Genomic DNA, 16,623 nt, shown 5'->3' with positions numbered 1-16,623 from the left:
TTTGTTAGCTTTTTTGAAAATTGGACTAAACCACTCAATATGGATTATTTTTACGATCTCTTTATGAACGTTTTGAAGGGTCAACGTAGATACATAGCAGTCAGTGTACAGAGTACAGAACTGGCTCAGATTTTATTACAAATTTGTTCATTTGTGTTCAGAAGATGAACAAAAGTTTCACTAGTTTGGAACAACACAAAGGTGAGTAAATGATAACAGAATTAAAAAATGTAGGTGACCTATCCCTGTAACATTAAAGGGGCGGTTGAATGCATACCTTTTAAACTTTAGTTAGTGTGTAATGTTGCTGCTTGAGCATAAACAGTATCTGCAAAGTTACAGCACTGAACGTTCAATGCAAACAGAGATATTGTCTTTTAAAGTTACAGCAGTTTATTTCCTACAAAAAGGATTATTTACCGCCGGTTTGGACTACAGCGAGCTACTTCCTGGGTTGGTGAGATCATAAACCCTTTTTAGTCTCCGCAGATGTGGCTTCTGCCCGTAATGGTAAGGGCCGTGGTGTTTCCAGACAACCTGTGCTTGGCACTTCAGCCAATAAAAATACATGAAACTACATTTGGCCATCTAACCAATCTAAGACCATTGCATTTTTTTTTGGAGGGATGGGCTTCATAGAAGCAGGAAGCAAACGAGTCGTTCACAGGACAGTGGAGACAGCGGTGTGGAATAAAGGTAAAATATAAGAAAAATACAGTGTTTGAAAAAACCCCCCGAAGTATTAAGACATGTTATACTGTGCCCCATAAACACAACCAAGCCTAGAAAAAAAACACAGGACCACCCCTTTAATGACAACTGAAATTCAACAGTGACACGGCTTACAGCAGGGATCATATTGCTACAGTCTGATAAACAAAGTCTGATTAGCATGTTGATACGAACTAAATAGTATTTTTGACTAATACTGAATAAAATAATAATTTGAATAGGTTAAGAGACCAGCACAAAAGAGCTGAGACCATGCGGCAAACCATTTTTGATTTGTTTTTATCAGCACATTAAGATCATTTATATTGCCTGGCATTTTTTTACAGTGTTGAGTTTGTTAACGCTGCACTTTAAAGTATAAAATATCTGAATGTAGATCAGTCAGACAGTAGATGCTATCGGACTTTGCCTAGTGTTGTATGGTACCATGGTCCCTCCCACCATCCTGCTTGCAAATTCTCCTCCCTCCGTGTCCTAGATTTTGCTGAAATGATGTCATCGCATTTGTCACGTGACCGGCTCGACATTTTTTTTCCCTTGCCCTGTCAGTGTCAGTGAGCTGTTCACATCTGCTGGGCTTTTGCAAAACTGGAAGCCGTTTTGTGGATGTTTAAACACCCACGACTGCATATTCCTAATTGCAGGGTCTGAGCACAACGATTGGTTTAAACCTGCTTACTTCCACAATTCAGCTATAGTATTTCAGGCAGTTTGTTTTGTTTTCCCAGACTCTTATTTCCTTTACTATAACGGTATAACCTTTAACTATATCGGTTAATATGATCAAACTTTCGGTCTCCATTCACAAGTGCTTACAACATAACAAAAAAACTTAAATTGAACAGTTGTTGAAACTTATGTAATGCATTCAAGCTTGGCATTCCATCAGAAGTGTCCTATTGGCTGGATTACTGCAGGGAATTCACACAGCTGCTGCTATGAGAATAGGGTGGTAGGGACGGGTCTGTATGCAGTTGCCAGTGGTGAGCAAATTTTAAACATAAACCACATTACCTATATGGTATTCTGTCGTTGCCTATGTGTAATTAATGTTGGTCTGTAACTCATAATAAATGAGTCATGCTTTTTATTTATTTTTTGCATCAGCTGAATCCTTGCAGTTCTCTACACATACAGTATGTGGGTATGGAAAGTATTCAGACACCCTTTAATTGTTCACTCTTTTTATATTGCAGCCATTTGCTCAAATCATTTAAGTTAATTTTTGTTTTAAATTAAAGGGGTGGTTCCGTGGTTTTTTTCTAGGCTTGGTTGTGTTTATAGGGCACAGTATAACATGTCTTAATACTTTTTTTTCAAACGCTGTATTTTTCTTATATTTAACCTTTATTCCACACCGCTGTCTCCCTGTGAACGGCTTGTTTGCTTCCTGCTTCTATAAAGCCCATCCCTCTGAAAAACGCAATGGTCTTAGATTGTTAGATGGCCGAATGTAGTTTCATGTATTTTTATTGGCTGAAGTGCCAAGCACAGGTTGTCTGGAAACACCACGGCCCTACCATTACGGGCAGAAGTCACATCTGCGGTGACTAGAAAGGGTTTATGATCTCACCAACCCGGGAAGAAGCTCGTTGTAGTCCAAACCGGCGGTTTTTGTAGGCAATAAACTGCTGTAACTTTAGATCTCTGTTTGCAATGAACTTTCAGCGCTGTAACTTTGGAGATACTGTTTATGCTCAAGCATCAACATTACACACAAACGAACGTTAAAAAAGTGACATTGCATGCAACCGCCCCGTTAATGTACACATAGCACCCCAGATTGACAGAAAAACACAGAATTGTTGAAATTTTTCAGATTTATTACAAAAGAAAAACTGAAGTATCACATGGTCCTAAGTATTCAGACTCTTTTTTGTGACACTATTTAACTCAGGTGCTGTCCATTTCTTCTGATCATCCTTGAGATGGTTCTACAACTTCGTTTGCGTCCAAAAAAATGCGAGACACCCATCTTGCGAACATCCTTTAGAATTCAACCAATCAGATGACGACTTCGAAACTCCTGAAGTGTGCCATGCTTCAGACGTTCAGCCAACCACATGACCATATGACGTCCGAGGCTGAGACTAATTCTCTAAATTGTCTCCAATTGAACATTTTCTAGTGACCGATCACATCTAATTTTTGCAGTTGGCCGAATTGAAATTTTGTGAATTGATGCAATTTAATTCACAGAAATTCAATTTGGCCAATTGAAAACATTAGATGTTATTGGTCACTAGAAAATTTTCAATGGGCCTGAATTTTTTAAAGTGTAAATAACAGAGGGTGTGCCTTTGTAAATCAATATTATAATTGGATCTCAGTCTTTTCCTTCAAGATGTTAGGAGGTTTTTATGACACTGTAAAAAATAATTGTTGGTTTAACTTAAAAAAGTTTGTTTTTAACCTGGTTTCCTTAATTTTGAGTTCATTGAAATTAAAAGTTTTAGATAATACAATGAAGGAGATTGGTTTAATCAACAGCAACTCATTTTTTTAAAATCTGAACCACATACATTATCTGACAAAAGAAGAAAAAAATTGTGATCATAAATGAAAATATATTTTTTACAGTGTACCAAAAAAACTTTTGCAACCTTTAGAGGAAGCATATTACTGTATGTTCACTGATATTCTATTCTGTGTTTATTCATAAACATTCAAACAGTGACAAATCAACTAACAATAATTTGTCTAATGTATTTATTTATTTAAACTCTATTGTTCTGATATTAGAATGTAGATAGCAGTTAACATCTGGAAGTAGGTAAGGTGGAAGAGAAGCTCTGAATCTAAATAAAAAGATAATCATACCATGTCTGTCTGTATTTGCATATCAATTTGCATATCAGTAGTTTGTTATATCTTACTGTTATAAGCCCTTGTTCCTGCACGTAACTGTAGGGCTGTAGAGATATTGATTTTTGGTCCTTGTCTTAATGGGTTGTGCACTGCAGTGAACGGGATCAGAGATTATGCTGAAAAAGCAACAGAGATGCAATCTGTCTTAGAGCAGTTGATTGATATGCATTATATATATATATATATATATATATATATATATATATATATATATATATATATATTATTGAAATTGCTGTTCATTAAACCAATCTCCTTCATTGTATTATCTAAAACTTTAATATAATTTTGTTTATTTTACTTTAATTTTATATTTGATAGAATATATACATACATGCTATAAAACAAATGGTTATAGCATAATCATATTAATCATTTAAAAGACTAACAATAGAGGCAGGTATAAAATGTCTACTGAAATCATTGAAGAATTACAGTGAATTCCTTGAAGGAAAGCACTACTGTTCTAAACATACGAGGAGCTATGTGAGACCTGAAGGATTTCACTGCTCAATGTTGTTAGCAACCAGCCTATAAACAGTCAAATGAAAACAAAGAAAGGGAAGAGAGAGAAGAGGGAGAAAATGAATGTGAAAAATAGGCTGGTAGTTGTAGCCAAACTATAAGCTAAAGTAAGATTTTTGCATTATCAATGACAATACAATAAGTCTAAGAGGTTATATATGCACTGCAGAAGCACGGCAGCAGAAACAATGCATGTAACCATGACAAAGGACAAACATCCCATCTTAGACAATCATCATCTTTCAAAGGCCAACGACCATGTATGGTTCAGGGAAATATTGATAAACATTATCTTTTTGGGCTCACATTGAAATATAGAGGAAATGTGCCTTTTGTTACATGTTTAGTTTGCCTTTTCATGGACTTTAAGTTTGTTTCCTTGTTCAGGTCACGTTCCTTTGTATCAGTTTCCCACCGCTTGTCTGTTTCCTTGGTTACCCTGGTTAGTTAAGTTCTGTTTAGCTATGTTTTGTGAATTATCTTGTTTCGGTCTACTATAGTTCCTCCCTTTTTTACTCAGTCTTTGTCCAGTAACCGTTATGATATGTTGTCCCCGCTTGTATGGATTGAGTATTTAGATTGAGAATCTGACGGATCTGGAGAGATTCAGTGGAGGAACGGTCCCTGATCTCTTGTCAGGTGTTCTGTTATCTTGGCAAAAAAGGGAGTTGCAAAAAGTATTTAATAAAAGGTTGCCGATAATTATGACCAATGTTTTTGGAGAAAATAATTTATTCTATAATGTGATTTACCCCCCACGTTCAATTATTTTACTTCATTGAAAGGTTGCAAAAAAGAAGTGCTTATTATTATATTATAATACGTTTTAAAACGTGTATCCAGACTGTAGCTATACTTTTTTGATTATCTGATTATTCACACAATGGCAGTAAATCATTCATAATTTAGGTTTTTCTACTGGTAGTCATACTTTTTTGAATGTTCCCCTGAATTGGAATTATCCATCAGAATTATCCACACACTGAATTTGGCACAGGTGTTACACTGGATGCTATTCCTGACGCTCTCACACTCACCTAACCTGCATGTCTTTGGACTGTGGCAGAAACCAGAGCCCCCTGAGAAAAGGGAAGAACATCCAAACTCCACAGAAAGGACTCCTGGCTCAACTGAGGCTCCAGCCATGGACCCTCACCGTGATGACTCCGATCCTTCAAATATTCATATTCTTGTGACGTGTCATCCTCAATAACCCAGAATACCCAGAAATTTTGAATATCTTACATAATTTCTGACCTGTAAGGTTGCCAGAAAAATAACCATACACTATTTGTGAATAGGCCAGAGGAGAACTGACACCCTGACTGAGTCTGGTTTCTCCCAAGGTTTATTTTTCTCCATCATGCCCTGATGGCGTTTTGGTTCCTTGCCACCGTCGCCTTTGGCTTGGCTTGTTCAGTTGGGAACACTAACATTCGGATCTACGTTATTCAACTAAATATACAAATAAAATTACTTTAAGGAGGGTTTTCTAAACATTGCATATAGAATCAACTCCTGACAAACACATTCATTATTATTTGAATTGTTATTTAACCGTATAGTTATGTCTTTGGAAGGATATTTTTAAATTATGTATTTTAATTTAGCATTTTTATGACTTATTGAATTTTAGTTTTTCATTAAACTCTTAAAAACCCCTATGGACTTCAATCACAAACCCCAATTTGGGAAACACTAATGTAATGTAATGTTTAATGAACTTAATGTTATTGATACCAAAGAATGGAATATATTTTATTTATGTATTTATATCAATATGGTATAATATTATCCTATTTAAATTTAAGTTTATCAAAAAGCAGTCCGATTATATTACCAAAAATGTATAATGTGTAATGATTGTATTACTAACTGTATAGACTACAATTTGTAATCTATGCAGCACACACACACACACACACACACACTCTCTCTCTCTCTCTCTCTCTCTCAGAAAAAAGGGTACAGTGCTGTCACTGGGGTGGTACCCTAAGGTACAAAAGTAAAAAGGTACATCTTTGTACCTAACTAACCCCTAAATGTTACATATTAGTACCTTAAAAGGTACATATCAGTACTTTAAGAGTGCGTATTAGTACCTTTAAGGTACATATTAGTACCTTTACAGTTTTGTACCTTAGGGTACTGCGCCAGGGACAGCACTGTACCTTTTTTTCTGACAGTGCGCACACACACACACACACACACACACACACACACACACACACACACACACACACACACACACACACACACACACACACACACAATGTTTGTTTATGTGAATTGTGCAGACATTCAGGTGTAATGGTTTTTATACCGTACAAACCATATTTTCTATCCCTGTACCCCCCTACCCCTAAACCCATCACAGGAAACGGCACCATTTACTTTACTTTTTTTGTTTTGTTTTACTCATTCTGTATGATTTACAAGCCTTTTGAAAAATGGGGACATGGGAATGTCTTCATAAGTCACCTTCTACTTGTACCTCTGTCATAACCATGTCATACTCTTTCATACACACACACACACACACACACACACACACACACACACACACACACACACACACACACACACACACACACACACACACACACACACACACACACACACATATGATAACAAGAACTCAGAGTTAAACTGTGTCAGAACAAATTCATCTTGATAATGTCAGATAACTTTGATAGAAAGGTATGTAATGGATTACAATCAACCAATCAGCTGTCAGCTGTTAAATTTAAGTACACGATTAGATAATACCAATTTAGGTCAAGCAATGCTTAATTGGTGTAAAAGGTTGCATTAGCAATTAATCAAAAAACACTCGACATGGTCAGATCAAAGTGTCTGAATAATTTTTTATAAATTTGATCAGAATATAACATTTTTATAAATTTTATAGATCACTGTATAAAGAATTAGTTTTTTGTTTTGTTTTTTGGTATAATATGTCACAGTTTACTTTATTTTATCCTCACCTACATACACTAAAATAAATGGTGCTAAGTGGTTATTTGGCTCATAATAGAGGCAATTGAAGTGCTGTATAGCACCAAATGAGGTGCTTCTGTGGATCTTCAGCAGTTCTTCATTGGTTCTTTGGGATGACTGTGGTGCTATATACTGTTAAGCTCCTTAAAGGTTTTTTACAAGTCAAAGAACACTGTTGGTGCTGTTTAGCACCAATTCTGTTGAAGAAATAAAATGTGATATGACACCTCTTTTGTTATAACACAATTTAACGAAGGTACTGTAGAGCATCTTTAAGGGATGTTGCTATATAGCACCAAAATTGTTTCCCGATTACGAGCCAAGAAACATTTTTAGTGTTATATTGCACCATTTTTTATGAACTATACGTCCTGCACCCACTTATAAAAAATGATATCTGGTGTCTGAATAATTTTTGGTTTGACAATATATATTATATAAAAATAATATATACTCTGTTTAAAACGACCGAATGTGGTATTGGTGTAACTAAATAGGGCCAGATGGAAGAGTGGGTCTTAAAAAGGATGGACCATCCCCTTATTCCCTGATGGGGCAGCTGCATCCTCCCCCTGTGTACTGCTATTCAGATACACGGTCATGTGATCTATACATAATGGCCGTTAATGTAGGCTTGTGTGTTGGATACTAGTCAGTATCTAAGCAACGCCGTTATTCATCGCCTAGCAACGGCTGGAGGATGGGAGGAGGGCATGGGGGTTGGGTGTCTTAGTCCCATGGCCTATATTCCTCAACGTCTATGCTGGCTCATTTCACCCTACACATTTATGACTCAACATTTTTCATATATAGGCTATTTATATGCATTTGTATTCCTAGCTGAAGAGGAACGAAGGAGGTGCTGAATAAATGCTGCCGATTTGTATAAATTATTATTTCTTGAGGTTTTGATATCCTGTAAATCTTTAATATTTTTACACAAAGCCTTACAACTTCCTCAGTCACCCCAGGTCATGCCTAGTCATTTCCATCCCAGTTTAGCAAGTGCAAGTCAGATAAAGTGCCTTTCTTAGTTCCTTTTCTAAGCACAACTTAAAGAATGGACATAGAATATGTGATAGCTAACCCAAAAATGTACCCCAGGCAAAGCTTTTGAAAGGGGCAGAAGGTGTCAAAGAGAACAGATGGAGAAAAGGTTGATCAAGTTACACAAAGATGCTAGTACATAAAGGTTTACATATACAAGGTGTTCATACAATTATTTTCTTATGTAGGCTATTGAGATAAAAGGGTTTTATTGTTAAAAGCATAATGGGAGGGAAGTTGAATTGAAACAAAATATCTGATTCCTGAACAATCATGTCTTGGATTAAAAAACGTTACTCAGATGTGTTGGGTGAGGTTCTGGGAGGTGTTTCGCTAACCCTAATCTTCCTGACAACCAATAGGAATTAATCTAGCCTTCCGAACTAGGCAGATCTCATCGCATCTGACCAATCAAATGTGAGAAACGTAGTCGCCAGGGCGACACTCATATATAAAGTGAGGTCAGACCGTTATAACGTTATTCTTCTTACATCGACCCCTAGTTGTCGAACTGTAAGATCTCTCCTTTGAGAATCTTCTCTCGCCCGGCCAAGCAACTCTACCAGAAACAATGGTGAGCACAACGTCATATACTTAATGCTGCTTATTTATTAAAAAAATAACCCATTTATTCTACTTATTTAATGTGAATTATGCGTATTTTAATATTTCGGGTATAAAATACGATATGTATCAAGAAAATACACCTGTACGGATACAATTCAGCTATTCTTCAAAACGATTTGGTTTTGTATATAATGTATTAAAATATTTGTATTATAATTAGGCTACTTTATGTATTTAAATATATGTATTTTTAAAAAAATTAATGTAGTCATTAGTGCATTAATAACGTATTAAATAATATGAAAAAATAAGAGAGGTATTTAGGATGTGATGCGCTCTAGAACGAGACAACAAAGAGAATGTAGCCGCATACATGATCTGGGTGTTGCCGACTCCATGCTGTCCGGTGTGGTGTCATATTGGATCAATGGACAAAAAACGAGATGCAGCGCCTCCCAAAGGATATGGTCATTGGTCAATTATTTATTTATTTTTTATGTAAATTTTTATGTAAAGTCATATGTCCAATTAAGAGTACAATTAACGTTTATTCGGGGGACAGGTAGCGTTATTAAATTTAAAGGGATAGTTCATCCAAAAATAAAAACTGTGTCACCATTTACTTACCCGCAAACTGTTTAAACCTGAATGAATGATATTTTGAAGGATATGGGTGACCAAAGTGATGGGGCCCATTGATTGGAAACAATACTGAAGGGTTTATTTTCCCAAATTCTTTAAAATATCTTCTTTAGAATTCAACAGATGTAGTATTGAAAAGTTCATACAGGTTTGGAACAACTTGAGGGCAAGTAAATTTGACATAATTTTCATTTTTGGTTGAATTATCCCTTCAACTATTCTCAGAAATAGTATCGTATTTCAGGGCTGTTGGTGAGGCTGTTAAATATTCATGGTGATGTGCAGCATCACTAATGCAGCTGATGGACATTACAGTAAACCTGCAGTTTAGGGTGTCATGTGATCGCTTCCTCTGACATGATATCTCACTGGGATATAACTGCAGAGAAACAAGATATACTGGATGCGTGTCGCCTTAGATGTGAGATGCAATAAGTAAAGCTTGGCTTTACAAGAGAGTGACATTTACTATATATATATATAGTTAGATTTTAAAATTTGCCGTTTGCTTTACAGCGTGAGTGCATCTCGATCCATGTTGGTCAAGCTGGAGTCCAGATTGGCAATGCCTGTTGGGAACTCTATTGTCTTGAGCATGGCATTCAGCCGGACGGGCAGATGCCCAGTGACAAGACCATCGGAGGAGGCGATGACTCCTTCAACACCTTCTTCAGTGAGACTGGAGCTGGAAAGCACGTCCCCAGGGCTGTGTTTGTAGACCTGGAGCCCACTGTCATTGGTAAGAGGATGGGTATTCATTTTATCGTGAGATTGTGTCAGTACTCAGTTCGCTAAACATTTACTCATGACCTGTGTGTCCAGATGAGGTGCGCACTGGGACGTACCGTCAGCTGTTCCACCCTGAGCAGCTCATCACAGGAAAGGAAGATGCTGCCAATAACTACGCTCGTGGTCACTACACTATTGGAAAAGAAATCATTGACCTGGTGCTGGACAGGATTCGCAAACTGGTAGGTAGTTGTAAATTAAAAAAAGCATAAAATGAAATATATATTATGTTGGGTTACTGACCAAAGGGTTTTCTTTTCAGGCTGACCAGTGCACAGGCCTCCAGGGTTTCCTGGTGTTCCACAGCTTTGGTGGTGGAACCGGTTCTGGCTTCACCTCTCTGCTGATGGAGCGTCTGTCTGTGGACTATGGCAAGAAGTCCAAGCTTGAGTTCTCCATCTACCCTGCTCCTCAGGTCTCCACCGCTGTGGTAGAGCCTTACAACTCCATCCTGACCACACACACCACCCTAGAGCACTCTGACTGTGCCTTCATGGTAGACAATGAGGCCATTTATGATATCTGCCGTAGGAACCTCGACATTGAGCGTCCTACTTACACCAACCTCAACAGGCTCATTGGCCAGATTGTGTCCTCCATCACAGCCTCTCTCAGGTTTGATGGCGCCCTCAATGTCGATCTCACTGAGTTCCAAACCAACTTGGTGCCTTATCCTCGTATCCACTTCCCACTGGCTACCTATGCCCCAGTGATCTCTGCAGAGAAGGCATACCATGAGCAGCTTTCTGTGTCTGAGATCACGAATGCTTGCTTCGAGCCAGCCAATCAGATGGTGAAATGCGACCCACGTCATGGCAAGTACATGGCTTGCTGCCTGCTGTACCGTGGTGATGTGGTGCCCAAAGATGTGAACGCTGCAATCGCCACCATCAAGACCAAGCGCACCATCCAGTTTGTGGACTGGTGTCCCACCGGTTTCAAGGTTGGCATCAACTACCAGCCTCCCACTGTGGTTCCAGGTGGAGATCTGGCTAAAGTGCAGAGGGCCGTGTGCATGCTGAGCAACACCACAGCTATTGCCGAGGCCTGGGCTCGTCTGGATCATAAGTTCGATCTGATGTACGCCAAGCGTGCCTTTGTGCACTGGTATGTGGGTGAGGGTATGGAGGAGGGCGAGTTCTCAGAGGCCAGAGAGGACATGGCTGCCCTGGAGAAAGATTACGAGGAGGTCGGTGTTGATTCTATTGAGGGTGAGGGAGAAGAGGAGGGTGAGGAGTATTAAATGACAGAAAGAAGTGTGTATGACCATGAAATGAAAAAATGTTAGCAGTGAAAATTAAACCTCACAACCGATGAAAATGATGTTGTTACAGATCTTTTGGACATCTGAAATAAACCTCATTTCAAACTAATTAAGTGGTGTCTTGTGTTGAATTGTTGTGTATCTTTAAATGAATAATGTTTAGCTGATATACCAATGGCATTGTTTTAAAGATCAACAATCAAACAGGTAAAGTATAATTATTATTACAAATCATTAAATCAAAAGTAAAAAAATAAGAAAATACACCAATTTCAACATGACATTTAAAAAGGTTTTTCACCCAAAATTTTTACTTTTGTCATTAATTCCTCTCCCTCATGTCATTCCAAACCCGTGAGACCTTTGTTCATCTTCAGAACACAAATTGAGATATTTTTTTATGAAATCCAAGAGCACTTTGTCGGCCCCCTCCATAGATAGCAATGTAATTAACACGTTCAAGGCCTAGAAAGGTAGCAAAGACATCGTTAAAATACTCCATGTGACTTCAGTGGTTCAACCTTAATGTTAAGAAGCGATGAGAAGACTTTTTGTGTGCAAAAAACAAACAAAAATAAAGACTTTATTTAACAGTTTCTTCTCGTCTGTGCCAGTCTCGCGGTTGACAGTGTAAACATTGCAACGCTTTTGAATCGCTACATCAGAACGCCGGCTTCACACTGGTGAGCATGACTTATGCATGTGATGCTGACGCAGGAGCTAGCCAATGGTGAGCCGTCATTCTGGCATAGAACTCAATAGCGCTGCAGTGTTTACATTGTCAACAGCGTAGGAGACTGACACAGGCGAGAAGAAATGATTAAAAGTCATTATTTTTGTTCTTTTTTTTTGCGCACAAAAAGTATTCTCAACGCTTCATAACATTAAGATTGAACCACAGGAGTCACATGGAATATTTTAACCATGTCTTTACTACCTTTCTAGGCCTTGAAAGGGGTTTATTTAATTGCTGTCTTTGGAGGAGTCAGAGAGATCTCGGATTTCATTAAAAAATATCTTAATTTGTGTTCTGAAGATGAACAAAGGAAGGTCTTAAGGGTTTGGAATTACATGATGAGGGTGAGGAATGACAGAATTTTCATTTTTGAATGAACTAACCCTTTAATATACTACCAATTTGTTGTGTTCAAATACTGAGGAAAATGTTACAAGTGTCTTCAGAAACTAACTTGTACACATTAGATGGAATACATCAGGGCCCATGAATGAGACAGAAAACACAAGTACAAGAACAAACATTTTCTCCTAAATTATTATCTAAAAAGTAACATGGACACAACATATAGCATTAAGCCTGAACAAATAACATTATGACCATGCAGTAAATGACCATCATTTTAATAAATAAAAAGTCATTTGAGACTCTTATAACTATTTTTATTCTTTATGATCCTGTTTTAAAACAGATCGGATCTCTTCTCTGCAGCAACATTTCCATGAGAACAATTCAGCCTGTGTAATGTGGGCAGTGCAGATGTAGCATTACATTTCATGCAAAGTACATCATTGTGTGGTATTCTGATAAATACATATAATTATAATTAATAAAAAGAACTAGGTACATTTTACTCATGAAAATTAAAATCATTATCTGAATCATTGAGACTTTCATCATGCTAAGCCTATAATTAATGGCATGAATGATGTATGTAGGCTATTCATGATTTTTTCCCTAATTGCAGATAAGTGTGTAATAAAATAACAATAAATGCACACATTGTCAAAGACTTGCTTAACTGGTAGGCTAATGAACACACACACAACCTCAGCCATCTATGTCCATAATTATGTGTGCTATTTTAAACGCACAAAAACATCAAAGACAGAATAAGGTTCATTATCGTTAATTTTATTAAAAGGTCTCTTTTATCATGACCAACATTATTTATTACTCAAGTTCGTTCCGGCTCTTGGCTCACAGTTTTTTAAAAACAAACGTTATTGTTCGAAGCAGTTCGAAGGTTAGAATCAGCCAATGGGGTGTCACTGATTCTCAACCGAGCCAATGGGAATGTGAAAGGAAGCGAAACGTCTCCTCGGCCGCGCCCCGCCTTTGTGACGACGGACAGAAAAGTATAAATATTCCCACCCCGCTTTTACAGGCACTTCATTCTCTCACCAGACTCATAAAAGTCGACCTGTGAGAGCATCAATAACAGAAAAACTACGATTTCCTTTGTCCTCATATTTTTAAACGAAAAACTCAGTTTTGAAAATGGTGAGTATACAGCTATTTTTAATAGTTTGTGTAATTTATAAAAGTGTTATCGTTATTTATCGTTAAAGATTGATGTTTTTTATTTTTTTTTATTTTTACATTATCTGTAGTAACTTAATTGTTTTTGACGGTGAATATAATTTAGGAATTATTATTTTAGTATTTTTTAAATATATTTAGGTTCATATTTTTTAAACGTCAAACTGAACCTACGAAAAAATATTTTGTCACATTTGGGTTACTGTTAGGTATTTGGACTCGCGATTAATTAACTTATTATTATTATTATTTTACTTTTTCTTTTTTTGGTTATATTTTACTGATTTAATGTTAAGGAAAGTCGTAAATTTATCTTTGATAGAAACGTTAAATCCATGAAGCTTTGTGTAATCTGGCGCACAATTAAAATTTGCCGTTTTTTTGTTGTTGTTTGGACCGAAAACGACGGATACAAAAACGCAAATTTGATTATCAAGCCTGTTGAAAAGAGGATTTACTGACGTATAACACATCTTCCTTTTGTTCTGATGATTCTGCATAGTCACTTCTCTAAAGCACTGCGCGCTACCGGCACAGGAAGTCAGTCAGTAGGACCACGTGCGCTCTGGTGAAACCTGATGAATTCCTGTGCTCTTGTGTCATTAAATTTAAGCCTAATAAGTTCCTCATGTTTACGATTAGTGGTCATCTGGGTCATGAGCATAACCAGCCTAAAACAAAGAGGTGCTTTACCCCGTTTAAATTTGTCTAAGTTAAAATTGTACACAATATACTAGGCTTTAATGCCCTTCCATGATTGAACCACTCGTTTACGTTATATGTGCTTTAAATTCAATTTTAAGTGTTCACTAAAACTCTTTAACTATGTTTTGTAGTTCTAATATAATTTGATGATGTAATTTTAAAGGAATGCAGGCAACATAAAGCCAATCTGCCCCCCTTCTTTGAAACAGCTGATGAAACAGACCAACCGTTTGTGTGGTCAGGGATTTGTGCAACTACAGCAGTTTCTGATCCGTAGCGGAAGCATTTTCTATCAGTGGTTCAATGCAGTACTTTAAAAAACAATGCTTGGGTACACAAATATTCCATTCATGTATATAACTTGCACAACAAAGAGCCTTTTGTTTATTTTACAAACTAGTCAAGTGGTTTTAATACGTTGTTTGTTAAATCGTTACTTGCGATTACAGAATGTTGTCTTAAGGTGCGTAATGTCTATAAATCTTTCTCTTCACAGCGTGAGTGCATCTCCGTCCATGTTGGTCAAGCTGGAGTCCAGATTGGCAATGCCTGTTGGGAACTCTATTGTCTTGAGCATGGCATTCAGCCGGACGGGCAGATGCCCAGTGACAAGACCATCGGAAGAGGCGATGACTCCTTCAACACTTTCTTCAGTGAGACTGGAGCTGGAAAGCACGTCCCCAGGGCTGTGTTTGTAGACCTGGAGCCCACTGTCATTGGTAAGAGGATGTACTTATTTGTTGTAATATTTTCTACCATCGTTTAGTTGGCTAAACATTTATGACCTTCATGACCTGTGTGTTCAGATGAGGTGCGTACTGGGACGTACCGTCAGCTGTTCCACCCCGAGCAGCTCATCACAGGAAAGGAAGATGCTGCCAATAACTACGCTCGTGGTCACTACACTATTGGCAAGGAGCTCATTGATCTTGTTTTGGACAGGATTCGCAAACTGGTGAGTCGTCAATTAAATTACAACGCCTTTGAAGTTAATTAATGTTATATTATGTTTAATTAAGATACTACTTGATTATCTTTGTAACATGAATCATGTCTTTCAGGCTGACCAGTGCACAGGCCTCCAGGGTTTCCTGGTGTTCCACAGCTTTGGTGGTGGAACCGGTTCTGGCTTCACCTCTTTGCTGATGGAGCGTCTGTCTGTGGACTATGGCAAGAAGTCTAAGCTTGAGTTCTCCATCTACCCTGCTCCTCAGGTCTCCACCGCTGTGGTAGAGCCGTACAATGCCATCTTGACCACACACACCACCCTAGAGCACTCTGACTGTGCCTTCATGGTAGACAATGAGGCCATTTATGATATCTGCCGTAGGAACCTCGACATTGAGCGTCCTTCTTACACCAACCTCAACAGGCTGATCAGCCAGATTGTGTCCTCCATCACAGCCTCTCTCAGGTTTGATGGCGCCCTCAATGTCGATCTCACTGAGTTCCAAACCAACTTGGTGCCTTATCCTCGTATCCACTTCCCACTGGCTACCTATGCCCCAGTGATCTCCGCAGAGAAGGCATACCATGAGCAGCTTTCTGTGTCTGAGATCACGAATGCTTGCTTCGAGCCAGCCAATCAGATGGTGAAATGCGACCCACGTCACGGCAAGTACATGGCTTGCTGCCTGCTGTACCGTGGTGATGTGGTGCCCAAAGATGTGAACGCTGCAATCGCCACCATCAAGACCAAGCGCACCATCCAGTTTGTGGACTGGTGTCCCACCGGTTTCAAGGTTGGCATCAACTACCAGCCTCCCACTGTGGTTCCAGGTGGAGATCTGGCTAAAGTGCAGAGGGCCGTGTGCATGCTGAGCAACACCACAGCTATTGCCGAGGCCTGGGCTCGTCTGGATCATAAGTTCGATCTGATGTACGCCAAGCGTGCCTTTGTGCACTGGTATGTGGGTGAGGGTATGGAGGAGGGCGAGTTCTCAGAGGCCAGAGAGGACATGGCTGCCCTGGAGAAAGATTACGAGGAGGTTGGAGCGGAGAGTGTGGAAGGAGAAGATGAGGGAGAAGAATATTAGAAATGCTTTTCACTTCCACTGCCTGTTCTGTTTCTTGTCCAATGTCATTTTTGCTGTTTCTTTTTCTTCACTTTCCAGCTGTCAACTGGCTAAAAGGTCAATTTTACGTATTATTATGCTCTTAAAAGAAGTAAAAGGTTTTAATCTTTACATGCTGTCCTGTTTTCATT

General features: G+C 38.3%; 2 protein-coding genes across 2 annotated transcripts; both read left to right on the top strand.

Annotated features, from left to right (window-relative positions):
* The first annotated feature begins 8,610 nt into the window (after window positions 1-8,610).
* tuba1a (tubulin, alpha 1a) lies at window positions 8,611-11,543 on the top strand. The gene is made up of 4 exons (XM_067445735.1): window positions 8,611-8,746; window positions 9,898-10,120; window positions 10,204-10,352; window positions 10,433-11,543. Exons 1-4 carry the CDS (start codon window positions 8,744-8,746, stop codon window positions 11,411-11,413), a joined length of 1,356 nt encoding a protein of 451 aa, XP_067301836.1. The 5' UTR covers window positions 8,611-8,743; the 3' UTR covers window positions 11,414-11,543.
* A 1,990-nt stretch (window positions 11,544-13,533) lies between these two features.
* On the top strand, window positions 13,534-16,603 carry LOC137078454 (tubulin alpha-1C chain). Its single transcript, XM_067445734.1, has 4 exons — window positions 13,534-13,673; window positions 14,914-15,136; window positions 15,224-15,372; window positions 15,479-16,603. The coding sequence occupies exons 1-4, from the start codon at window positions 13,671-13,673 to the stop codon at window positions 16,451-16,453; spliced, it is 1,350 nt and encodes a 449-aa protein (XP_067301835.1). The 5' UTR covers window positions 13,534-13,670; the 3' UTR covers window positions 16,454-16,603.
* The last annotated feature ends 20 nt before the right edge of the window (window positions 16,604-16,623 follow it).

Source organism: Pseudorasbora parva, chromosome 6 (assembly GCF_024679245.1).
Source record: "Pseudorasbora parva isolate DD20220531a chromosome 6, ASM2467924v1, whole genome shotgun sequence".
Taxonomy (NCBI): domain Eukaryota; kingdom Metazoa; phylum Chordata; class Actinopteri; order Cypriniformes; family Gobionidae; genus Pseudorasbora; species Pseudorasbora parva.
This window is presented reverse-complemented; position numbering and strand designations above follow the sequence as displayed.

Bases quoted from the DNA above. Each gene is read 5' to 3' on its own strand.
- tuba1a (XM_067445735.1), top strand. The intron at 10,121-10,203 runs GTAAGAGGATGG...CTGTGTGTCCAG, and splicing joins CCTGGAGCCCACTGTCATTG to ATGAGGTGCGCACTGGGACG. The intron at 10,353-10,432 runs GTAGGTAGTTGT...TTTTCTTTTCAG, and splicing joins TGGACAGGATTCGCAAACTG to GCTGACCAGTGCACAGGCCT.
- LOC137078454 (XM_067445734.1), top strand. The intron at 15,137-15,223 runs GTAAGAGGATGT...CTGTGTGTTCAG, and splicing joins CCTGGAGCCCACTGTCATTG to ATGAGGTGCGTACTGGGACG. The intron at 15,373-15,478 runs GTGAGTCGTCAA...CATGTCTTTCAG, and splicing joins TGGACAGGATTCGCAAACTG to GCTGACCAGTGCACAGGCCT.